General features: G+C 39.6%; 1 protein-coding gene across 1 annotated transcript in view; it reads left to right on the top strand.

Annotated features, from left to right (window-relative positions):
• The first annotated feature begins 2,779 nt into the window (after window positions 1-2,779).
• Window positions 2,780-27,330, top strand: part of LOC104255318 (ras-related protein Rab-10) — a 32,377-nt gene continuing 7,826 nt past the window's right edge. Inside the window, exons 1-5 of the mRNA XM_059815376.1 lie at window positions 2,780-2,945; window positions 9,127-9,187; window positions 10,285-10,423; window positions 18,841-18,930; window positions 24,590-24,691. Coding sequence (XP_059671359.1) covers window positions 2,780-2,945; window positions 9,127-9,187; window positions 10,285-10,423; window positions 18,841-18,930; window positions 24,590-24,691 — 558 coding nt within the window. The remainder of the gene's footprint in view (window positions 2,946-9,126; window positions 9,188-10,284; window positions 10,424-18,840; window positions 18,931-24,589; window positions 24,692-27,330) is intronic.

The following is a 27,330-nucleotide window of genomic DNA, read 5'->3' on the forward strand; positions in this document are numbered from 1 at the left end:
AGTACGGAGAGCCTTTTAATTTAAATTGGTTGGCCTGACAGACAACAGAGGGTAAAGGTTGAGCTAATGTAGCATCATTGCTAACACCATCAGCTCAGAATATCACCTACATCTAACTGCTGTAGGCAGCTGCAGCGTTGCCCTCATTTGAAGAAAGTTATTTTGTGAAGAACAGCTTCAGAGTAGAGAACAGGAGAAGGCTCCACAATAAAGACAAAGTCTTGTGGTATATCTATAAACCAACGTGCTGCCCACATGCATGCATCTGCCAAAGCCATGCTAGAGCATCCGTCTACAGGCCGGAGCACTGGCCCTGTCCTCGCTCCTGCAGCCGCACTGATGGAGGGACCGGAGCAGGATTCATTCACAGCTGGCTGGAGATATTCATCTGTTGCTGCAAGTGTTAGATTATCCGTAAGTGTTACATATTCCCCATACATATTATCACCTCTGATCCATGAGAACTACCAGAAGATGCCTGATCCATGAGAACTACCAGAAGATGCTAGCACCCCGTCATCGCTCCGATTTGGGATAATCAACAGTAGCTTCAAATTTCTGCATGAGGAAGCAGAACTTCACGGGGCTGCTGAGATAGCAGGGGATGTTTCTCATAGGAAGTGTTCTGCTTTATGAAGTCCAGTCCTTCCCTGTTGCAGGTGGTTACAGCCTTCCTAGCAAATTCATCTTGTTCTGACTTTATTAAGATTTTTCTTCTGATTACCTCAATTGCAAGAATTTTCCGAAATATCATTGGAAACCTCACAATTTTTAGCTCAGCCATATCTGTGGTCACTTTACATCTATTCACTCTATTATCCTTTTCTTTAAGCAGCTTTTTTCACCTCTTTATCGTTTAATCCCTGATAGACAGTAATCATATTCCCTCCTAGCCTTTGTTAAACTAAGCAAGCCACACGCCTGCAGCTTTATTGTCCAGGAAGGGCTCCCCAAATGCTTTCATAACATGATTGTGTCAGCTGAAAGTGTCCCATAGGGTCAACTTTTTCCACCAACCGTCATTCAAGAATGTATTCAGTCTTACCAATACACAGCACTGTCCCCAGTGGAAACACTTTGACTGATGCCTTCTGTGGCAGTATTGACTTTTTTACAGTCACATCTCAGAGATCACTCCTAAAAAGACCAGCTAACTCAGTAGTTGATTTTATCAGCCATTTCTTACTGATTATTTCCCAACTTGCAGCAGAATTTCTCATTCTTCCAGCAATGAAGGAAATTGCACTGATCGAAAACCAAGCTGCTGCCACCCTTTGAAGATCTCCTACCACAAAGCCCTAAAGGTTTGTGGCTAACCAGTCTGATACTGGCAAGTTGAGGTGCAGGTTGGTGTGTGGTTCAGAGCGGGGTGATGGGAAATAAGTCTGAAATAACACTTGGCCTTTGACGAGAGGACGTCCCAAACTGTGCTGGGTGGAGCCGAGTCGGAAATTGTCTTCCACAAAAAGCGAGTTATGCTACATCTACTGCTCTGCGATACATGAATTGATCGAGGAGTTGCTTGAACAGTTGAAGTTGAAAATGTCAAAATCCGTGGGGAGTCATCACAGACCTAGACAGTCACCAATATTTGCAAATGTCTATTATTAGCACTTTTGATTCAAAGTATATCCCATTCCTAAATTTATGACACTGGAGAAGTTCAGTGAGCACATCGGCAAATGGCCAAGGGCCTTATAATTTGGACAATGTGGGATTCTGGTAAAAACATATGGACATACATGCAGCAAGTCTACACTGTAGACACATGGTGTTTTTTCATATTACAGGTCACTTTGACTGTCAGATGAGAAGAAATTAAAAGTGAAAAAGAGGAAATTCTGAAGACCTGTTTCCTCTGTCTCTGTCTTTAACGCTAAGAATTAATGAGAAACCAGACTGTTTATTTCTGTACTTCACAGGGGAAGTGTCACGGGGGTTGCGGAAGTTCCCTCTTTCCTCCCCGCTGGTGAAACTTCATGAAAAAAAAGCACGTATTTGCATCATTTCATAATCCTAATTCAGGGCAACGGCTGAAGCGCAGAGCGGGGAAGCCTGCACAGGACCTGCGGGAGGTCTGACGCGGCCCCGCTGCACAGGTCCGCGGGGCGATGGAGGCGGCGGGCACACGGCCCTCACCTGAGGCGGCTGCCACCTGAAAGCGGCCGGTGGCCGCTACGGGAGAGCGAAGGCGAAGTCTGGAGAGGGTGGGTGCGGGCAGTCCGGGCGCGTCTGCACGACAGACCCGCGGTGACAGCTCGGGGGCTGCTGCAGGGCACGGCATCGCCTCAGGGCACGGCGTTACCTCACGTCAACCGGTTTGGCCTTTACTTTTTGGTAATCGTAGGAATTAAGTAATTGAGAGCGTGACCAGTTCCCTGTTCTCTATAGCACCTGCGCAGATTTTTGGCTGGCGTAACGACGGCAACATTCAGTCAGACTGCAAAACAAGCAGATAGACGCTTTGGTCTTCAAAACCGGTTTAAAGACCCGACTTAGGCCCCGCGCACCTCCTCACCCCGCAGCCCCCCACGCCACAGCACCCTCCGGGGCTCCCTGCGGCCCGCCCCACTTCTGCGGGGCGGAGGCGGCGGGCGGTGGCCCCGCGGGCGCCGGCGGAGAGGACGCCCGGCCGCTGCCCAGCCGCCGGCCCCCCCCCGCCACCGCGGGCGGGGGCGGTGCCCGCTCCCTCGCAGCGGGGCGGCCCGCGGCGCTGCGGCCCCCGCCCCGCCCCACCCGCTCTCGCCCGGCCGGGGCCGGCCGGCACTCGGCGCCCGCCATGGCGGGGCTGAGTCAGGGGCAGGGCGGTGCGGGGGAGCCGCCGCTGCTGGTGAAAATCGTGATGGCCGGGGAGACCTGCGTGGGGAAGACCTCCATCGTGCGGAGGTACACGGAGCCCGGCTGGCCGCCCGCCGGGGCTCCCACCTCCTACTTGGCCACGATCGGTGAGTGACCGCGGGCCGGGGGCGGCCCCCAGGCAGCCGGCCCTGCCGGCGCTCTCCCTCAGCGCCCGGGCTGGCACTTGCCCGTGTTCCCCGGCTGCACCCGCCGGCCCGCCGCCCCTAAGCGCCCGTGCCCCGTACCCCCCGGTGCCCACCAGCCGCCGCACGGCCCCCGCAGCCCTCCGCGAAGCGGGGCCCCGCCGGCCGGTGGCGGGCGGCCGTGTGGGCACGCCCGCGCTCACCGCACGCCCCGAGGGACTGGGCCGGCAGAAGCCTGGGCGCCCGCTTCGCTCCCTCTCCTCATCCTTTCCGCCCCTTTCAGGCTGCGGGTGCACGGTTCAAACACAGCCTTCCCGGCACTGGCAGCTCGGCGCTGCCCGTCTCGGAGATGTCAAATCTCCGTCTGTTAAACTGTTGCGTGTGTCCAGCCACGTCTAGCAACTTAAACCTTTGCAGAGGTTTGCCAGGGTGTTAGGAAACGTGTCACCCTGGCTCCAGAACCTCTTTGTGCCGGCTGTTACGCTGTCCTTGCTGTTTGTCTGGGGCATTCGGAACCTACTCTTTATTTAAACTTACGAAGACAACTTGTTTCTCACTGTTTGTTACTGCCCGCGACTCCAGACCGAGGCCCTGTTGCTGTACACCGATGTGGGTGCAGAGAAAATGATGCCTACCTCAAAGAGTTGTCAGGCATTAGTAAAGTGCCCAGTTCCTCATCTTTCATGCTAGAGAGGGATTTAACTTTGTGCTAATAATTTTAACGGTGTAAAGTCAAGAGATCTTCTACTGTAGGTATCCGCGTGCGTGATTATTAAAGCAGAGGCATTGCTGTGATGGAAATAGTTAGCCCTGCCAGACGAAGGCAGTTTTGTGCGGCACCACCATGCTGCCTTCCCCAGCACCTCTCCAGATGGGGGGTGATGGGGAACTCCCCGCTCCTGTGGTACGCCAGCCCCACGGTGCCATGGGGAATGGCAAGTTGACTGTCCACATGCTGAAAACCACGTCGTCAGCAGGAAAATGTGTAATATGGGTGCAGTGGTTTGATTTTCCCAATTTCTCGTTGGGAAATTTTCATTTTTAAAAGTTTGTGTGTGTGTGTGTGTGTGTGTTAAGAATTTTTTTTTTCGTTTTCTGTGCTCCTGAAGACAAACGTAAAGTATGCACAAGAAATTGTGTGTTCCTGCACTTGGAATATGCATGGCTCTTTTACACATTTTCCAGTGTGGGAAGATTTGGCTTAACTGAATAAAGAACAGGTAGTAGCTGTGGCAGCAGTTGGTCCAGAGAATACTTAAAGTACGTGAGATGACTTGACCTGCCCACATGAGAATGGCTGAACTTAAACCACTTTTTATTTTCTTGCCTATTCTTGCAAAGCAGCTTCTGAAACCAACAACAACAAAAAGGGAAGAACTCAACTAGCAGTAAAGTCATGAAATTGATCCTTGTAATGGGCAACTTGTTACCAGACTTAGCCAGGAATCCCAGAGAATGGCTGTGAAAATAAAGATCAGCTTTGTTGATGCATTTTATATTGGAACATAGATTCCTGACCCTGAGGTTATTATTTTGAGACACAATTTCTTTTAATTCAGTCCACTGCTGAGTCAAAAACTCTTGTATGGTGATGATATTCAGAGTATTTTTTCCAAGTTGTGGGTTGAAATATTTTAAAGGAATAGTTAAAACAGTTATGGACTGAGATTAACCTGATTAGTTTTATTACTGTTCCTGAAACCTATTCGTGAGACATTTAAAAACTTTTTAAACAAATGTTTATCTGAAATGTAAATGAATCATCCAAATGTGGTATTTGTTACCTGACTGTGATTTTAAAGTTATTTCTGAAATACTATGTTCCATTTAATGCCATTTTAGGAGGTGTATTAGAGCTTAGACTTTTAGAACAAATGGGTTTGTGAGTGATGGCCTCTGGAAGAGTAAAGTTGGAAGTGGAAGTTTCTTTTTTATGAAGACAGCTACAACCGAGAGCATGGCCTATAGGTCGTGGCCCATAACAGTGTAAAGAAAGAAGACACAATGCAATGTTTTTTCTGTACATGATGTTTTCTCCCTCTCTGTTGACACCTTCAAAACAAATAATTGTTTGGTGCCTGTTTTGTACAAGCTCAGTGAAATGATCCCTATCTGTCATGCAGCCTATTGAATGCTCATCTGATGTTAATTGATTTATCATCCTACCTGTCCAGCTGGAACGGTGATTCGAGTAGAGGGAAGATTATCTAGGCTGTGCAGTCTCTCAGCCGTCCAAGTTCCCTGACAAAATCATGTGCCACCACCCTCCTTAGTGGCAAAGGGTCATAGGCATAGACGTTAAAAGGTTGTTGAAAGTCTCATTTCTGTGTCATCATGAATCAGAGGTTTGCATTACTAGGAAAAACCCTACTGTTATTGCAGGAGAGAAAAAAAAAACATTTTGTAGTAGGCTCCAGTAATAGTGAACTTTTCTAAAATTATGTATTTTATGAAGAAAAATATGCATCCACAGTAAATTTTCATTGCAAGCTTTTTATGCAGCACTTAAACACTCAAGGCTGGGTGCCCTTCCTCCTCTTCAATTACGCAGTTTGGGTAAATTATAAGCACTTCCAGTTTTCTAATTAAACTTATATGCACCATAAGGCAGATGCATTGTACTATGAATAGACTGTAAAGAATAATAAATAAATATTTTTGTTTAAACAATGGCATTGCATATAAAGCCATAGAGAAAGTTTATGAACAAAAAAACAGGTGAACAGGATTGTGATCTCACAGACTGTGAGGTTGTTATTTTGCTGTATTATGGTGGCTGTTGTCCCACAGCACACGTGTTTTCTGTGAGAAATGTTTCTGTAGAGGTGTGAGTCCTCCCAAATCTGTCATAGTTGAAAGTGGTGCAACTCCCACGTTAGGATTAAAAAAAAAAAAAAAAGATAATCTTATTTTGACTTTTTCCTGAAAAGAAAACTTTTGCTTTTTAATGCCTAGATTAAAAAAAAAGATTTATTAAGAGTGAAGTTGCAAATTCAAGTGATTCACGCATTTGTTTCTAATGCACGATGAATAAGAGAACCAGCTCTGAAGTATGTGTAGATTCCCTGATACTCACTTTAGAAGCAAATAAAGTAGAGTTAATCAACAAAAATGAACCATATTGAAGGTAAGTATGTCCTGTGTTAACAACACTAGTAGTAATCCCCATCTTAATTCTTTCTTTTTTCTTTTTTTTTTTAGAAGGCTGGATTTTTTGTCACTCTTACTTTCCTAACAAACCATCTTATCCCATGAGTTATTTTTCTTACCAAAACAGTAATTATCAGTACTTGTGACCGCTCAGATACCACCCCGCTTCAGATATTCCTTGACATGTCCAGGAAAAGAATCCGATTCAAGTAATGCACCAACAGCTAGTAAAGGTTAAGTATAGGTAGGAATCTCACTGGGCACTTGCCCAGCTTGGACACAGGAGTTGATACCAACTGCTTCCCTGTTTCCAGAGTTGAAGATGATGTATGACAGTAAGTGGGCTAGGTAGAACCACACCGGGGTGTGTACCACCCTCTGTCCATGCTATCACTGTTGCATCCTGCTAAGCTGCTCAAACCCGCATTTTCTCTGGATAGACATATTTTTTTGAGCCTTTTATATATCAGGAAATTGCCAGCTGTATTGGGGTGAAAAGTGTGTTGTAATTTTCTAGGCCAGCTGCAAAAGACCTCTTTGAAGAGGACTTTTGCAGATGACCAAAGACTATTTTACAGATATTGAGGGAAGAGAGGGGCAATTCATAGCTGAATTCCCCTGTGGCTGACAATTTTGATGCTTTTTAGACCTAATTGTCTTTAAGGTGCCTCAGCCCTAATATGGGCATATTTATTATTTGGAATATAAAGAAAATAAATTAATCTCATGGCTATAAAACTTGGAAATAACAGCTAGAATTTGAACTTGTACCCAGCATACCCCTTCTTGGTTTTATTTGACAGGTTAAAAGAAGCAAGTACAAGCTGTTGCATTCAAATAACATTTATCTCAAGAGCAGTAATCAATGCTTGCTTTGTTATGTTGATCGCGTTGTGTAATACATGGGCCTAAAAGCATCTGAAATCTGTGAGCTGTCTTTGGCATTGTATTTCTCATTTTTCTTTTCTGTCTTTCCAATTTGCTAAGTTCGCTGGAAATTTCATATAAAGACATGACCAATTCATGCATACAGAACATATTGACTTCTGTTTTTCACTAACATTCATTGACCTTTTAGGTCAATAAATTTTGAAGTTGACTTCAGAAGTCAATAAGCCTTATTTAAATTAAGTTTTAGTCTGAGTCAGCACTCTGCTTCCCTTTTTATAAATAAAAAAAGCTTATAGCAATTTATTATTAAAATGTATGTCAACTAAGAACTGTTTCCTATAGGGGAATCACTGGATGGATTATAATTTTTTGCTGTATTCCCAATGCACCATTTGAAAGTGACATTCCAGCCTCCCAGTGCATACTCTGTCCCCCTCAACTGCTCTAACATCAATTGTAGAAAGTGATACAGATAATTAAACAAACCCATGTGAATTTAAGGAGCAAATGTTTTCCATCATGTTGGAATTTCACCTTACATGAGCAAATTTGACTGAAATTACATTTCCATCTACCATTATTAATTCCATCAAGGAAGCTTTGTGTAATATTAATTACAGATACCAATTATATTATTTCATCTTTCCTTTCCATTGGAGCTTCAATAAAAATTCATCAAGTGAATGACATTATTATAATAATTTTAAAAATCCACCTAAACTCTTTTACCACATACACACGAAAATGTTAATAGCATTGGAATCATGCATGTGAGAGGTCAAAGTTTTGTGCAGGATACTTCTGTCAGTAAAAAGGAAGGGAGCATTTCCTCTACTGCATTTTTGGTTTACTGCCATGGATGCTTTCCTTCGATAAAGTAATTTGGCAGACAGGTTCTTACAGAAATCAGTGCAATGGTATTAACTTAACATTTTTGTGCTTTTTCAATCTTTTTGGTTCTTTCAAATGACGTTAGTACTGGTGAAAAGCCACTCTGAAGTCATGTTAAGTAGCCGTATTTTGACCTTATGGAATTTTGACCATGTAGTATCACCAGCTACTGCAATGTCACCTTAACTTCACTTAATATAATTGACAAAAATAGCCTTATTGCTTTTTAGTGGAAAAAAAAAAAGAGCAGAGAAATTATCAAATGGTATTTCAAATTTCAGCAATATAATAATGAAAAAAATGGTTAATTGTGAGGAAATGCATCACTGTAAGACAGCAGCTGGTAGCTGTCAGATTCTAATATTAAGATTGGAGCTTCAACAACCCATAAATCGAGGTATCTTCTACTACATTTGGAGTACTAATTTGATAATATGATAAAGGAAAACACTATAAATTATAAGGAAAGTATCCTTGAGGAAAGATCTGCAGTGTTTGTAGAGACAACATTCTGCACTGATGTCAAGTGCTAATGCTTGATTTTAGCATTAGCGGTCTGGATCTGGGATACACAGTGATTAAGGCTGTAGAAACAATCCTCTTCATTTTGAATGAGATGTTTGTCTTTGCATTTAACTAGTACAGCTAATTCCTATTCCTGTTCATATAACCCTAGATTTTTATTTTTTTTTAGGGATATGGAAGTAAGGAGGAAAAGTGGTTTTATGCATGTAATATCTTTGTAAGCATTTCTCCCTCCCCGTTCACAGCTGCCATGCTGTTGTGATGAAACACGAAACAACTGAAATCACCAATATATTTGCCAAGTATTATTGTGCATAGGCCATGAAACTGCTGTCATGTCACTTGCCTATTCATGGAAATACCTACATGTAGTTTCAGAGTATCTGAACCTTTGCTTTGACCTGCCCCTGCATTGCTTTCTATTGGCATTGCTTTGTATTGGCATTGCTTTGTATTGGCATTGCTTTGTATTGTATTTGTGTAATGTATGGGCACATAGTTGTTTTCAGCATTGAATGATTTCCTTTTACAACTTTGGTCTGAATGTATATGATTGGCTAGTTATTCTTTGATACAGTTCCTTTTCACTTTCTGTTCAAAATTGTTTGATAACTAGAGCTAAGAAACAATCTTCATAGGGAATCCATATTATTACAAGAAATATTACAGATTTTCTTCTTTCTTCTAGGCATTGATTTTAAAGTAAAGCCAGTAACATTTAATGATACCAAAGTGAAACTTCAAATATGGTAAGTTTTAATTTATATCAAATGAGAGCCAACTAAATTACATTACAGCATGAAAAATCTCATCTGCTTTTAATTGTGTGTCTTCCTAAAGTGCAATTGTTCCTACTAGGTCATTTTGAAATTTGAATTTGGCCTAGGGGAGCTTATTTTTTGCAGCAACTAATGTAAGTTAAAAAGAGGGTTGTCGCTAGGTTGCTTTAACAATAAAACTTGAAGCATAAAAACAATGCAGATCTACGATCCATATTAAGTATATTTGATTGTATAGGAACATTGAGGGAAGTGACAAAGCAAGAAAGTTTTACATTTCATTACCCATCGAATGTGTGTTCAAAAGGGTCACTGAGAGAAAGCTAGTAAGATGAATCTTCGGGAACCTACACTCTATTTTTTGTTTTTGAAGTTTTTCTAAAGGCTATATAGGGCTACTGACAGCCGTCTCTCCAGACATCCAATACTGAAGTTTATCTATATTTACCAGTATTTAATTTCTCAAGGAGTAACTCTGTACATGAATTATCTGACCAGTATTAGATCTGCAGTTATTCCATCTCAGGTTTTAATACAAAAGTCTTGGAGGCTTGTTTACAGCTTCCTTAAGGCATAATTATGTGTAGGTATCTCTGCATCCCTGTATTTTATGGCTTTTTCCCAAAACCTACCTTCCATCTAAACCAGCTTGCTGTCTGTGTCACAGTCTACAAAGGGCTTGTCAGAATATGGGATGTCATCCGACTCTTGCAGTGCTTCTACTCCAGATTTTTTTTATCACCTGAGTTGTACTGATCTTAGTGATTATGTATATAAAGAAGCAATGGTGGGCTTGAAGTTACACTCAGACTTCAACCACTAGTTTAGCTTCCCTAGTAGGGCTGTATTATTCAGAATAAATTTCCAGTGTATTTCTTTCACTGCTGTATCTGGCACCCAGATTTTCTCTCATCCTTAGGTTTTCTTGTTCCTTTCATGCTAGGCTACACCATTCAAGATTTGTACAATACTCCTTAAAATAAAGTGATTTTTCTTAGGGGTTCTGCAGTTTGATAATCTTTTTTGTTTGTTTATTTGTGTGTGTGATTTCTTACAATTTCTTTCAGGGATACTGCTGGCCAGGAGCGATTCCATACACTGAGTACTAGCTATTTTCGTGGTGCACAAGGCTTTGTCCTTGTGTACGACATCACAAACCTGGACAGTTTTCAAAATATAACAAGCTGGATGAAAGACATACATGAGGTAAATATATCTAACAGCAGTTGATCTCTTAATGAAGGTGGTTAATGAGTTACTGCAGTTAATGTTTTAAATGACTGCATGACATTTATTCTTGTTCCTTGAGCTGTATGTTTCTAACCAGAACTTCTTACATTTAACTCAGCACACAGTTTGATAGTAGGATTACTATCACCTGAAACTGGAATACAGTGTAAATTATCCAGGACAAGCCCATGGTGATGCAGGAGTAATTCCCTGAAGTACTTTTAAAACATGGCTTCCAAAACAGTTTTGTGCATGCTGAGTTATGGTGTTTTTGTCACTGGTGTGGCTGTGCACAAGCCAATATCCATGAGCTGGATCCATCCCAGGATTTTAATTGGCTTCCATGTCAAAATTCCATATCCCACTCAGTGATTTCCCTTTCCTAATTCCATTACTGTCGTGTAGTTATCTCATCCCAAGAATCATAAGAAACAAAGCAAATTAAACATCCTCGTTGTCCTTGCTGGATATTCCCTTTGAGAGGATGGTTTCAAAAGGGGGGAACTGGGGGAGGAAAAGGAGAGTCCCTTTTTGGTGATAGTGAGCTGTTTGGCTAGCTCAGCTGCTTCTGGTACTGCAGCCAGAAACATGTGCTTTCATGTGACATAAGAAATGATTCAACAGCACGTGGCTGCCAGATGGGAGTTCCCACCTCCCTTCCTGCTCCTGAATGTTGGCTCCCACTGTGCTGCTTCTGGAGCTTGTCAGAGCCCTCTGAGGTTCACTCTGACTTTTTAACATGATGGAAAACTAATACAGCAAAACCAGTTGGATGGTTTTCTGCTCCATCAGTGAGTTTAAGAGGTTCATAGAAAGGTCTGAGTTACTGGAGTTGGCACAAGATAAACAGGTAGGAGTAGGAAGGCCAGGAGAAGAACATGGGGGAACAATGTGAGGGAGGAACCAGGGAGGGAGGAGTGGACAAGCCCTTAGACATCAGATCATAACCCTGTACCCTGAGTCTTTATTGCTAGGTCTCTCTTGATGTGTTCTTTGGTAGGTAGAGGCAGGTCAGTTTTAGAACAGAATAGCTCATCTGGAAGGGACCTACAATGATCATCTAGTCCAGCTGCCTAACCATTCCAGGGCTGACCACAAGTTAAACCATGTTATTAAGGGCATTGTCCAAATGCCTCTTAAATGCTGACAGTCTTGGGGCATCGACCACCTCTCTAGGAAGCCTGTTGCAGTGTTTGACCACCCTCTTGGTAAAGAAATGTTTCCTAATGTCCAGTCTAAACCTCTCCTGGCACATCCTTGAACCATTCCCATGCATCCTATCACTGGATACCAGGGAGAAGAGCTCAGCACCTCCCTCTCCACTTCCCCTCCTCAGGAAGCTGTAGAGAGCAATGGGATTGCCCTAGGCAGTAGCATGGAAGTTTGTAGTTAACATGCTTGTATGAGTTAGTATGCTTGTGTAAGAATCCAAGCAAGATAGTGCTCTTTGTTGATTAAAATCAAGTAAATATTCAGGCAGTTTTTGTAATACTCTGTGAATTGGTAGGAATTTGACATGATGGATGGGGGAGTTCATCCTGGGAAAGCAGGCTTGAAATAAACCCATCAAATGCGTCCTTTTCTCTCTTCACAGCCTCAGTATACAGATGAATTAATAAACTACACATGGTCATATATCCAATAATAAACACAGAGGATATCTTACACTCTTGATAAAACATTACATTTACATTGCCTCAGTAGTAAGAACATTACTATGGTGACCTAGTACATCATTATCTTTGACCTTAGAGCCATCTTAAAAGTCCTAGTGGCAACAGAGCTTAACTTCAGTAATGTGTTACAAAGGAGATTTGATGATACAATATTCTTACTGGCTTGTCTTCACACACTGCAAACTAACACACGTTTTATTACTTCGTTAAGAAAAGCATGTGCCCTTCTCCTGTTAGGCAAACCAACGAAAGTCACAGCTAGATATCCCACTGGTTGTACAGTTTCATAATTAGCTAAGATTTAACTCAGCACACAGTATGATAGTAGGTTTACTGTTTTCTGAAGCTGAAAATGTAGAGTATCCTTATATATACATTTTATATATATATGCATATATCTATCTATCTATCTGTGCATATAAATTTATATATAAAATACTGATCTCTCTTCACACTGCCTCCAAAGGGGTTATTTGAAAACGAGGACCTACCATCTATGTCAAAAGTTTTTGGAGACCCAGATGCCATGCGTGAATCATGGAGTGATTTAGGTTGGCAAGGACTTCTGGAAGTCATCTGGTCTGACCCCCTGCTCAAAGATGGGCCAACTTTGAAGTCAGGTCAGGTTGCTCAAGGCCCTGTTGAATTGAGTTTTAAGTATCTCCAGATCCTCTCTGGGCACCTGTTTGAGCATTTAACCACTCTATTGTGAGGAACTTTTTGCCCATATGTTAGTTGGAATCTTGTTCAAAACATCCCAGAAAGAACTGTTTTCTGCAAATGGATTTGGTACATGGTTACTTGTATTTCATTTTTAAAGGCCAAACAGAATCAGCCTTTCAGAACAGCTGCATACAATAGCTAAAAGCCATGTCAGCAGACAAGATGAACACCTTAATAAATTGGACATGACCCGCAATCCTGCAAATAAAGAATGGTTTCAGGTTCTAAAGTAATTTTCCTGCAATTATTATGCTCCTAATGAGTGCATTACAAATCCAATATACCTGTATTGGATTTGCCAATAATGTCCTAAGATATTAATCTGTGAGTGTATTTTTCTAGCAAGCTTTTTAAGTACAGTCACGTTACTTAGTTTCCTCTAGTTCTGAACACAAATTTTACAACAATACAGATACAGCAGCATATTTGTGTCTTGAACTTCTCTGAACGATAATTCATTTTTAATAGGAAAGTTGCTGTATTCCACACTTAAAATAATTGAAATACAATGAGAACATTACTGGTAATCTGATTGTAATAGCACTGACTGGACAGTTTTTATAAAATCAATGGAGTTTTTAGAGTTTTTTAGGTTTTTGGAGTTTTTTAGGTTTTTTTGCTTAGGTTGTTATTTTCAACTGTTGTAAAAATGGCTTAACACACTGAACAGATTTTTAAAAAACGTTTAAAATCTCTATGTACAAAGAATTAAAAAAAAGAGAGCTTAATGCAATAACTGAATTGTCTCAAAAAATCCTGTTTAATTGGTTCAGGTGCAACCTTTACATTACCTATTAGTCTGGTGTTTAATGAAACCTCTAACTGTTTCCCTTTTAAAATTTTATTTAATTTTTCTACACTTGCATATTTTAAAGGGTGCTGTAGCAGCAGCCACTTTGTTACTGGGCAGTTGTGGGGAATTAAATACTGGTTTGCATTCACAGACCAAAGCAAATGCAGGGAATATCACCAACCTCCAGTAAGTAATTAATTTTCATGAAATGCCCTGTGTTTTAACAGTTATTGCTTAAAAGCACTTCTTTTGCAATGAATGGCCCCATACATTTTCACCAAGACACTTCAGAAATTGATATCCCACTAGGACTAAATTAAATTTTTTATTATTATCTAACTCTATTACAACACTCACTAATTGCTAGTTTTGAGATTGGTACAATCAATCATTCAATTTACATTCCCAGAAATTGTTTTAAATTGAGTATTTTTCCATTTTTAAAATTTTAAACTGAAAAAGTAGCTTCAGGGTTTAAGATTAAACAATCTAAATATTAATAGCTTGAGTATGTTTACATGAAAGCTTTTAAGTGTCACGAACAGAAAGCAGGCTTGTGCAGTTGTCATTTCCTGACTGACTTACGCAGATCTAAGCCTGCATGGTGGCTACAAGAGCTAGTCCCATCCTTCCCTCCACCCTAGCCCTACAGTCCTGATACTTTCTTTCTGTTTATGGTTGTGCACTGTAGCCCACTGAATAAACCATCCTGTTGATCTAATTAAAGATGACAGGTACATTGGACTGGTTTTCATTGTGCTAGTCCCCTGTGTGTGGGGGGCCTTCATGTGGCCATGAAGGTGGCATTATCGGTTCCTAACAATTATCTCTGTGCTGGAAATTCTTTGCTAGCACAGAATTTTCTCCATGGGGAAGATAAATTCATTTTCTCATGCAATAGCAAGTCTTGGTGACATAATTTAGTGTTCTTCGAATACATTAGCTTTCTATTTGTACTACCTGAAGAAGTGACCCCTCAACCAGGATATGAAATGTATGAGTGTGTTGGGTTACTGCCATTTTTGCATGGTGCCCTTTTCTGGTTTATTTGATGCATCTGAGAGTTGGGATACTGGACTGTCTTTCAGTGTTTCGGCATCATACATAAATAAAAGCAGCACAGCAAACTGTTTTACAAATTTAAATTAGTTTGACTTCAAACTCTTCTGAGTTTTCTTCATCAGATGGCAAAGCTTGATGTCAAAAGGTTCGAATTGTTCCAGTTCATAGATGGGTTTGTTGTTATGGCTCTGATTAGAACTGAAAATTCTTGTTCTTGTCACTTTACTAGGTTGGTTTATCTCTAATCCCAGATTGGTTTCAGGATAAATTGGTTTATATCTAGTCATGTCTAAGTTTGCTAATAGACAAACAAATTCTATCATTTGTTTATTTCCACTGAAGTCCTGGAAACTAGGCATTTGTAACTGAGGTCATAAGGTGGCACTTAGAAAAGACATGTATGGAAAGAGACATGTATGGGACTCATAATATGAACACTGCCCATGTGATGCTGTCAAAGATACTGTGAAGATAACGTATTCCTAACAAATTACTCTTCATTAATACAAAGGGTAAGTTTCTAGTGTCATTGTCTAGTGAGTAGGAAGAAGAAACTTCTAAACTTTATGGCCTTCCCCAGCTCTGCATTCATCTTGCTTCGTGACCATGTGTATCCTCTTCAGATATGAAAAATTATATTAATGCTACATTTCTTCCTCAGATACAAACTAATTAAGTTTTACTATAGTGTATTTATCAGGTATGGGTTCTTGATTTCACTGTTTGGACCTACAAACTTCTGTTTGCTTTTCAAACTGGAATCAATGAGTATCAAAATCATGCATCCCTGCACAACTACACCCTGGAAATGTGGTGGAGGGACAAGGTGGTGATTCTGTGAGATCTACCACTGGAGAGATAGCTTTATACAAGAAGGAGTCTGGATGAGCTGGTAATCACAGTCAGTTTGCTGCAGGGGAGGTTGAGGCCAGCCACTCACGGTGGGGTCTGTGCTCACCATTTAAAAAGTGAAGGGTTAGTTTCTTCTAATAACTTGTAAGTACAAATGTGACATAGTTCTCTTTCAATAAAGGTCTCTGTGCTACTTTTGATATTCACATGAATTCACAGCACTTCTGTGAAATAGTTTCCCTGCAAAAGGAGAACAACTGCAGAAAAAAAGACCTAACATTGAAGAAAAACCAAATTACATACAAAAGGGCTGAGCAAGGTATTTTCCCTTTTGCATTTTTGATTTCTGTTAATAGCCACATAGTCAAGCAGTGAGTTGGGTCTTCACCTGGTTGGGTGCACAGGCTAGGTGAAAGTCAAGCACTATGGTAATTAGTGAAGGGCATGGATGGATGGCTTCTATCAGAGTAGGCTGCTCAAGCGCACCATGGTGCGAGAGTCCAGTGTTCCTAATGCAGTCCCTGGCACCGCTGCGTTTGAGGCTCTGGCACTGCTCCCTCCTAGCCACTGATCACAGCAGCCTGGCTCCGGCTGCTGCTGGATCCAGCTGCCGGGGAATCCAGTGGGGGAAAAACCCTTTGGCCAAAACCTGATGACTCCAAGCTCTGCCAAACACTTTGAAAAACTTGGTCAGTCTCAATAAATCTCTTGGCTCCCATTTTTTGAGAGAAATACAGTGCTGATACTTCCTTTATGGAGGTTTAAAAAAATAGGCTAGGTTTTCTCCCAAGTACAGATTATTTTTATTTGAAGTTTCAGTAAAATGTGAACTTTGAAATGTTAAAACCAGAAGAAAAACTGAAGAGTGAACCAAAAATCTGGATGTATTTTTGAGATACCAAAGGAAAACACTTTATTTTTTTACTTCTAAAAAAACATTCTTTTTCTTTTTGCCTTGATGAAATTGATGAAATTTTTAATAGTATTTTTCCATGACATGGGAAAAAAATGTTTCCTGACTCTATTAGCTTAGTCAGTGATGACTTGCATAATAGCATCTTAATAACTATAAAATAACCATCATCTTTTTAGCTATAGATTTTGCATTTGGAAAGCTTATTCCTGAGCTATAAATAAAAGAGGATGAAAATAGACAGTGAGCTTTTGGAAGCACTGAGAAGCCATATTTTTGGCCAGGTCAAATCAGTGTACATCTGCAGTTTCTATGCCAACTAAGCACATGGTCAAACTCCTGCCTAGTCATACTGACTTAATTTTTTAAGACTTCATCTACTTAATCAGTTTTCAGAATTTAAATGGATGTCATTTTGGTGTCTATTCTTTAGTTTTCTAAAAGCAAGAAACTGTAAGATACCATCTTTAAAAAAGGAATACTTTCAGTGCTTTGGTTGAGGATCCAGTCAAAGTAAAATTACATTATTACATTATATTGATGTAGAAGTAAGTGTTTATTTCAGCAAATAACTATTATAGTGATTGGTAATACTGATAAATACCTACTGAAAAGCCTGGTACCTCTAACCTACTTTAAAACTTGTTATTATTTGAAGCTGTTTAGAAAGAACATTTCTACTGCAAAAAATTGTGCTGTTTGCTGGAAATAAAGTTACAGGATGAATTTAATGGTTTTTTACATACAGTATGCAAGTATTTCCCTTTGACCTTTTACTTCAGAGTAAAGTCAAATGTCACTTGTAAAACCTTCAGCTACATACAGTCTTCTTCCAAATAAAAAGTTGATTATGTGATGAGATTAAATTGTCTATTATTTACCCTATTTTAGGGACTGATGTGTGTGATTTTTATGTTGGAGAGCCATTGATGTTGATGAGTAAAGCTCCAATGCATTCTGAAACAGCCAACATTTTGGTCTAGGTTAGACTAATTCATTATTTTAGGCCTGTACTTTGTACTTTTATGTTGAGTTTACTTCATTTTAGTACTACATTATCTTGAACATCAGCTGTGAGTATGAAATGAGATTAGCTGACTCTAAAATGAGAGTGGATTTAAAAATATGAAATAGTGTTCCTCAATAATAAATTGTGCCTACTGCTGTACTCTTCAAATGAGGCAACTTAGTTGTAAAAGTGCAAATAGACTAAAAATAATGATTCTGTCATCCTTTAATGAATAGAGGTTTTTCTTCGCATTTCTCTGAAGGGCGGGACATGTGTTCGTGTGTATGTGTGTGAGCTCTGGGGAAGAGGATTGTCCTTGATTTTGTCTTACGGCAAAGTTACAAAAATTAAAACTTTGACAGAGATCAGAGATTTCATCAATGTCCTTGTAGAGAGATCTTCAGCCTGAGACCAGGCTTTTTGAGTCATCAGAGAAGCCGTGTAAGCATGTACGTTCAGAATATAAGCCATGGGATCAGACCATGTTAGCTTTAATTGTCTCTAGATTGAGACCCTCAGCTTCCTCCACTTAAGCACCAAAAGTGGTCTTAAATATTATGAATTTCACAACAAATGTCAGTTTTCAAATTCCACATGCTGTTGCAGAACTGTTCCCTTTCCTTGTCATTATTCCAGTCATGTATAGTTACGATGGCTTATCTTAAAATAACACTGATGTAAAGCACCCAGTGCATTTCACAGTCATCATGTACGTAACTGGATTAGTGGAACGAAGGATGGAGACAAGGTCAAAAAGCTAGATTTTTCTTCCTTTTGAAATCAATGAGGTTTTTAAATCTTACTTCATTAAAAATCTATTCCCTTCTTCTGAGTGTCTTGGAATAATCAAACTTCTATGTTGAGTTTGAACACTTTGAATGTGATTTTACTGTCTGTGTGCAAAAGTGAAGCCCACAGTGGTGCTCCTTCAGGTGCAGCAAATTCCTTCCTTTTTACTTGTGAGTGCTTAATGTAGACCTGACTCATGCTAATCCATGAACCCATTACTTTAAGGAGGGCAGTGTCTGTGAATTCAGGGCATTTCCAGTCACTTTAAAGCTTCAAGATGGAGCATTCAACATAAGATGGTGCCTGTGCACCATATACTTTATACCTTATGAAAGGGGTTAGAAGTTATGCCCTGCACTTGTAAGTGGCTTTTTTCTGCTCTTTGCAATTTTGCCATTTTACTCCAGATTCCAGTAACTGATGGAAAATATTTCCACATATTAGAAGGTCAAGACAGAATTTAGCCTTTACTTTCAAGGAAATAAAGTGTTGAAGGTTAGTGTGAGCTGAAGGTGAAGGGCTTTTGTTGTTTGCTTTTTTCTTACTTGACACTTACTACTGCTGGTTCTGTTTTAGAAAGCAGGTGATGAAGTGGACGTAATACTGTTGGGCAACAAGTGTGATAAGGAGTCAGAACGTGTAGTTCCAAAACAGAAAGGAGAAAAGGTATTGTTGGTATTTTCTTTCGGTTCTCCTGAGTATCTTAGTATGTGCCTGTGAGCTGTTACACTGAAAATGATAAAAAGCTCCTGAATTCCAAAAATTCTATTAGGAATTGCTCCAGAAGAACAGTTGTGGAGTTCTGGAGCGTTGGGGGTTTTTTTAACATATGAGCAGAAGTACATTAAGTAACTCCTAGCTGATCTCTTTAGAATACTGGGTTTTATTTTGAAGGTTAAAATGTACTTCAAAAGTTTTAGGTGTTATGATAGAAATCTTACATTTGGAATTAAAGCTAAAAATATTTTAGAGTCTGCATTTTCAGAGGACTGTTTTAATGTAGAATACTAAAATGTAATGCATAATACATTCTGCATAATTTTTCTGGTACAACCCATCAATGATTTTTTTGCTACAGCCTGACTATAAAGAACTATTCTGGCAGCCTGTGTACAGTGATCTGCATTGTCTATGAATAGCCCTAAATAATACTGGACAGATACATTTAGGGAACATCCAGCTCCCCTAGATCTAACTGTGTATGTGTCGTACAGCTGAGACTACAATATAGTTTATACCTGCTGATCATGTGTAGGGGAAGAACTGGAGTTAAGTGGGGAGTGCTGTTTTAAAGGCGATGGCAAATTACTCTCACTGAGAACCAATGAGGACATCCAGGAGCCATGCTATGGCAGAAGAAATTGTGATAATGACTAAATGTCGCAGGAGAGTGTGTCCTACATACTAGTAAATTTTGCAACTGCAAACTGTATGTATCTGTTGTCTGGAACTTGGAATGAGCCCTTCTGTTATGCTTTCAGGCATGGTGAGTCAGGCAGGATGTCTTGTGTTTAAAGAAAAGAACACTGATAATTTCTTGTCAATTATATAATCCCAGGTTAGGGAGTTTTAAAATAGCATCACCTTTTCAACAACATTAGAAACAGAAACTTGTGAAAGTTTGTATGGAAGACACTTTCAACATTAATGTACTATGTTTGTGTACAAGGAATAAGGTTGCTGAAAAATACATGTATACTTCCACTCAAAGAATGCACTGTCAGAAATCAAGGAGTCACTGGATGCATGTGCACAAGAGGGCAGTAGTAGGGTTTCACATATGGTATTAACTGTGACATTTTCTGACTTCTGTGTACTTAACCATGCAATCAAAATTTCTCTTAACATAGTATTTTTTTCAGAAACAAATAATTACCTCCTCATCAATGAGTCCGCTTTCTAGATTTCTCCCGTGTTTTGAGGCAAGGCAACTCTTTAGTTATACTATTTCTTCTTTTAATGTGATTGACAAATGCTAAAGAATCTGACTGAACCAGCTGGAGAAAGATTCCTTAGCAGAGAGAGAGCTAATAATTGTGCTCTCACTCCAAAGAAGAAAATATCCTTATTAAGAGGGGAAAATAGTTTGATACTAACTCTGCCACATAGTAATTCATACTTACATATTTCATACTACCCTATGAGTGTAAGTATTGTTCTATTCAGAGTCTTGCAGAGAAGACCCCTAGATTCTCTGGGAATCTTATCATCTATGTTGGCATTTCTGTAACAGTCTGTCATAACTGAGTGGCCATCGTATGCCACTTTCTAGACTAATTTAATGCTGAGAAATTGTATTTTTTTGTTTTCTTTTGTAATTATATAATTTTGATCACTCAGAAATGGATATATTTAGCTTTAACACTATGAAGTGTTTTCTTGTATTAATAGCTTTTTATTCACTTCGAGAAAAGTTTAAACTCAGCCTCTTGGGCTCCTCCATTCCCCCCCACAATAACATTATCTTTTGCTCTGAAAAATAAATAAAATGTTGAAGGTTATATGACTTGGTAGAATATGGATGTTTTTCTTCTATCAAATCTTTCTAACAGAAAGAGACGAGTAAAATATTCTTCCTTTTTTCACTTTTGCTGTCTTCCTGTGCCTGACTTCAAAGCTGATTTTACAAGTGCAATACAAATTAAAAAAAACATTCTGTACAGGTATAGAAATATTTCAGGCACGTCTCTCTGATTCAACACTAGGAAATCATAGCAGCAGTTTGCTAGGAAGTAGTATATTTTGAGTTAAAAGAAATGAACATTTGGAATTCAATTTCACCTTGGAAGAGATATTGGCATTACTTATTTTGTTATTACAAGTAAGATATGAGCTTATTTCACTCAAGATCTCCAAACTGTTCTCAAGGAGAATATAAAATAACATTTCCCAGCAACATAATTCCCATAGGTTTGCAAATGTATTTAGGTATTTTATTTATGGATCTATTCAAGATGCTCCCAAAGGCAAAAAAAGAGTAATTCTTTGAATGTGCCTTTCCAGTTTCTTTATGAGAGGGAGTAGCCAAGGCTGTGTTCATACTTCCAACTGCTTTAACACTGGACTGTTAGTTTTTTTTCCATCAGCTACATTTTTAGAGGACTTGCTTGCCACAATATTTACCAGTATGCAAGGTGAATTGGAATAATACATACATTAATCTTCTTTGACCAATATTGTGCATATACAGAGAAAATGGGGGTGCATTGATAGGTGTAGTAGGCAATGTAGCAACGTGATACAGAGAAGGCTGAAGTACTCAAGGTTTTTTAGTCTAATTTTATTTTATTTTTCTTTTGCATTGGTCTTCACAGATGGTGCTTGTTCCCAGACCTCTGCATGTACTGGCACGGTTTGGGAAGGAGCAGGTCAGCCAGCAGTGGGAAAGCATTGGATTAGAAACTGCTTAGGAAAGTTGGATGCATCCATAGACATGATGAAGTTCACCCAATTGTGCTGAAAGAGCTGGTCAATGCAATCGGGGCCACTGTCAGTCAACTCTGAAAAATCATGGTGCTTGAGAGAGATCCTTGTTGACTAGAAAGATGCCAGCATGACATCTATCTTTAAAAAAGGCAAGGAAGAGGGTGCAGGGAACTATAGTCAGTCAGTGGAAGGATCGTGGAGCATGTTGTGATTAAATCCTTTTCCAAGGACATAAAGGACACAAAGATAATCTGGAATAGTCAACAGAGGGCAAACTGTGCTTCACCACACTGGTTGCCTTCTATGATGCCAGGAAATAAATGACTGTGTGGACATGGGAATAGCAGTGGTTGTGATATATCTTGAATATAATAAGTCTTTTGTCACCCTCTGCCATGGCATCCTCACTTGAAAGCTAGGAAATGTGGGCTGGACAAGTGGACCATTAGGTGGACTGAAAATTGGCTGGACTACCAGAGGAAAAGGGTAGCGATTGAAGGCTGTGTGTCTGGTTGTTAGCTAGTAATGAGCAGAGTACATCAGGGGTGTGTAGTGGTGCTCACGTTTTTCAACATCTTCATCAGTGATCTGGCTGATGATACAAGGAGATCTGCATGTGACATGAGGTTAAGGGGTGTGACTGGCAAACCAAATGGGAGAACACCAATTCTGTGGGACCTTATAAACTTGAGAACTGAGCCAGCAGAAACATCGTGAAATTCAATAAGAAGTGCAAAGATTTACACCTGGGATGGAATAATCCCAGGCATGAATCACTGCCCTGCTGCAAAGGGCCAGCGGGTTACAATGAACACCAGCTTGAATATAAGTCAACAGTGTTCTCTCATTGCTTAAAAGCATGCTGGGCTACATTAGAAGGATAATGGATGGTAGATCTGGGGAGATTATTACCCCCCCTACTTAGAGCTGGCAAGGCCACGTGGAATATATAGTGTCCAGCTTTGGCTCTCCCATTTCAAGAAGGGTGTTGAGAAACTGCAGAGGGTCCAGCGGACAGCTACAAAGATGACTGGAGTCTAGTACCAGTAATCCATGAGAACTCAGGGAGCTGGGTAAAGAGGAGGCTAAGGAGCAGTTACTGGTCTACAGCAACTGAAGTGTAGTTAGAGGAATGACAGAAATAAACTCTTCTCAGTAGACACAGACAATAAAGCAAGGGGCAGCAGACAGAAGTCCTGGCTTGGGAGGTTCAGGTTGGAGATAAAGAGAACCAGCTGCACTGGAAGGGTGATGTAGCCATGGAAGAGGGTCCCATAAAGGTTATAGAATCTCCATTGTTGGTGGATTTCAAGACTCAGGTAGACAAAGCCATGGCTGACCCCATATCATATGGACATATCAGTAGTCCCATTTCAAGTGGGGTTATCTTTCCAAATGATTTCTGTGATTCCATGATTAAAATGGTTTGTGTTCATCAGAGTTTGTACATAGGTAGCCTCTAGGAATCTCTTACATGACACAAGAAAGAAAAAACGAATACTTAATAGTAGATTCTATGTAATTTATAAGCTGCAAACCAGTCTTCTCCACTGTATTAGTCCAGTATTTTTTTTGGCTATTTTTCTTTATGTACCATTATGCATCATTGTTTTGCATTGACACTTGCCAGTAGTCAAATGATCTTAACTTTCTGTGACAAGTTGCTGCAGTACAGAAAACAGTTCATAGCAGTCAGCTGGAGTTTTAGAATCCCTTATGAAGCAGTCTGTCTTAAGAAGCTGTCCAGATCTCATCTTTATTTTCAAAATTACATTTTCTTACAGCATCTTGGAAAAGAAACCATTTTGCTTACTTTTTTTCCTACCTTTTATATAATCTTTATTATATTTTGACTAAAACTTTGAAGTCCATTTCTTGTACCTTCACACCTGATTTTGGAATTTTTATAAAGCATTGATTGTTACTTCTAGACCTCATTGAAAGCAAACATAACTGCCAACATTAGATTTTTTATCCTAATGGTGAGCCTTCCAAATAAATCATTAAGTGGTAAGTAATTATACGATTTTCTATACATTATAAGCAGTAGGGTATTTTCTTTGCCTGCGATCGTCTTCTCCAGATGTGTACCGAGAAGGGATCCATTGCAAAGGGAATAAATAGACTCTCCCACTGTGTTTTTCTGGCAGATATTATTCCACTTTGGCCCCCTCCCATGGGAGGCAACGATGCAACTGTTTTTCTTTTTCTCCATGTATTTAACTGTATAAATTAGAAAAAGTTTAGGACCTTAAAAACCTATTAATTTGCCAACATATCTCTAAGCTATATGTAAGGAAAAAACACTGGAAATGAGAGAACATGAGTAAATAAAATAAAATCCACCAATGTAAAGTTTATGCTGCCCTTGTCTTCTAAGTATTTTCTCTGTTCTCCTATTACCATAATGTATTTTTGCATACAAACCTGTTCTTTGCTTGCCTATTATCTCTGTGCTTCTCTCTCTCTGGTAAAAAGGAGCATTTCTTTTTTTATATTTCATCATGCCTCTTTTTCTACAGTTTTTGTCGCATTTTTATGTATACTTTTCTGCAGGCACTCCATTAGTTTCCTCTAAATAATTGCCTAGGAGACAGTTCATTTTCCAAATAAATCAAAACACTGAGAACAGACCCACTAGAGTTTATTCTTCTTATTTACAAGTAAAGATAGGTTAAAAAAGCTGTTTTGAAAGTGCAAAAATTTAAGAAGAGTGTTTTAAGAGTTACCTGAAATTTATAAACTGAAGATGAATATAGAGTACTTTACAGAGCTGACATTTTCTTAATCAGTGTTTATATAGCATGTTAGAAGCTGTCAGAACACCTCCGTATCTCTTGGTATTAGTATTAGGAAGTGGTTTTTTCCTAAAGGCTGCCTACACTTGTTTGTTTTTCAGCTTGCTTGGGAACACGGAATACCCTTTTTTGAAACCAGCGCTAAAGATAATGTGAACATTGAGGATGCATTCTCAGTCTTGACGAAGGAAATACTGGAAAAGGTAGGCTCCTTTTCTGAGTAGAAAGAAAATGGGAGATTTTTCTTGACAGATTGGGTAAAGAAGGTTGTAAATACAGAAGAGGTTTAGCAAAGCACAGCCAGTGCTGGTTTTGCATTATGGAGTTAATATTTTGGGGGGATCCTGCAGCTGTAGACATACAGAGGAGGAACGTGAGGGAGAAGAATTGAGGTAGAAGAGAACAACAGAAGAGGGGAGCATGTTATATACAGTTCAGAGAGAAGGTGAAAATTCAGGAAAACTGCATTTGTGGCTTTCATTCCCATGCTTTTCTTCAAGGGAGAGGTTAACAGCTCTAGAGTAGTTCCACTTTTATGCCAGGAAGATTCCTTTTTCCTGTAGGTTTCTGCAGAACATGCACACACTGTGAAGATGCTGCATGCTGATGGAATGAGTGGACCTTTTATGTTCAGCAATCAAATGCTTTATCCAAAGTTCATAGCTGTTTGTTTGGATGATTTATGCTAGTGCTTTTGAAGTTATTAGGACCTAAAGATTTGAGTTAATTAGTGGTAGAATCAATATTGTAGCTGTCAGAGTCAGAATCTCTAACTACCTTGAGTGTGTTGGCTTAAAGGTCCTTACTCCTCAGAGCTGCAATACTTTTGTAGGACTGAATTATTGTTAATTAGCTCTGAAAGTGTTTTGCATTGCAATTTATTTTTAGACAGTAGAATATTATTTTAGACATTAATGGATGTTCTTCATGCAATGCATTATCATTGCCATTCATCACCAATATTAGTTATACAAAACTAACCTTCCATTCCGAATACTCTTGAAGTCGTAATAAAGATAAATGAGCAAAATTACTGACAAAGTCACAAGTTGCAGTGTTTTGATTAAGTAGCCATAGGGGATGGTCAGAATAATAGCTCAGGGTTGGACTGCTGCTAAATCAAGGTCCTGTCGTATTATACAATAACACAAGCTACGGGAGGAAAAAAAAGGAAAAAAAAAGCTTTTGCTTCCTTTAACATGAAAATGAAGCTCAGCAGCTCAGCAGTCAAATATCATTTAGAACAGGAGGATAATGGCAGGTCCTTGAATAGTTGGCAAAATGTCTCAAATGAGAGAACTCTGATTTTCTTGTAAATGAAAAAGACATTTTCTACTGTAAATAGAGAATATATTTGTTAGTATGAAGCGTGACAACTACAAAACAATAGCTATGATCATAACTGCTGCAAAGGCAAGTATATGTGAAGCGAGCATTTCTGCACCGTGCATTTGGGTAAGATCCGAGAGAATTCTCTGCAGCACGCAGAAAATATGTTTGGATATTTCTCACACTAAGATTGCCTGCACTTATTTTACTTTAAGTAAGTGGAACTTTAGTATTCCTACTCATCTTCATGAAAATTCATGGGTTTTGTAGCATGGACATGCAAACAAATTCAGACCATATTGAAAATGTTATACCACTGCATGGCTTTAATTAGAACTGCTTGAGAATACAGTTGTACACTCTGTGTGCATGTATGTGTGTTTGGAAATTATGTCCATGAGAATTTGTCAAGTTTGTCTGTCGTAACAATTCATCTAATCTAGAAATGTTTGCAATCCCTGATGGGACATCATGTATCATTACTTTGGTGTATAATTTGCCATTTTTAGTGAAATGCATTTGTTGATTTAAACAAGGACCCCTTTAGCCCAACTGGTTTTGCCACTGGCCTGATAAGAAAGAGTTCACAGTAAAAAAAATAAAACTACCGTACAGTTTCATTATGGTTTTCAGGTTCGACAAAATAATTTGCTTTTTCACAAAACTGTGAAATCTGAATGTAGTACTTGAATTTTAACTTCCTCTAACTGATGCAGTTTTGGAAAAGAGAAAATGCCGTAGGAAGTGTGACTAGTAGCTGTGAAAAATGACATGATAGATGCCAGTCTGAGATCACTTCAGTCGTACATCCATTCTGTAGTGGTAAAACATCTACTTGCTGATTGCAAAAAGGAGATACAGCTTTGCACAGTATTTTGGCCCAAGACATCTGTGTCTGAGGTAGCAGGTTATCAGGCCTCCCTTCCTTCTGCGGTAGGACCACCTGTCCCAGACTGATGAGATGCTTCAGTGGAAGCATATCATTGCTTTACCAGTCCCACAAAGGAAACTCATTTTCAGGAACTCCCTAGAAAAGTCTGTTATGGCCATGCTTTTGGGAAGTGTGTGGAGGTCATTCAGAAGATAAATAGGCAGGGCAGGCTGGCAGGCAGTAGACCATTTTCAGATGCATTGCAGTAGGCTGTATTAATCTGAGGAAATCTAGGATTTTTTATATACACTCTTGTTTACCATCTACTACAGGCATTTCTTTATTAACTAAATCTACAGAAAACACTTCTGTAGATGGGGAAGATCAATGCCTGGAGTTACAGAGCTCATACAGAAGTAATGAGCTTCTTGATTCTCTTGAAATTTAGAACAAGTTGTGGGTCAGTAGAGGACTGGGAAAAACACACATTAAAATGTGTCAGACATGAAACAAAAAAAGCAAGTTTGTATTGTCATTATTTTGTGCTGCATTTTACTATCTCTTCTTTTGTGGTTTTACTTGTAGTGGGCTTAAGGGAGAGAGAAGACTTCTATATCCCAGCGATTCAGATAACTAAAGCGC

This window comes from Gavia stellata, chromosome 3, assembly GCF_030936135.1.
Source record: "Gavia stellata isolate bGavSte3 chromosome 3, bGavSte3.hap2, whole genome shotgun sequence".
NCBI lineage: Eukaryota > Metazoa > Chordata > Aves > Gaviiformes > Gaviidae > Gavia > Gavia stellata.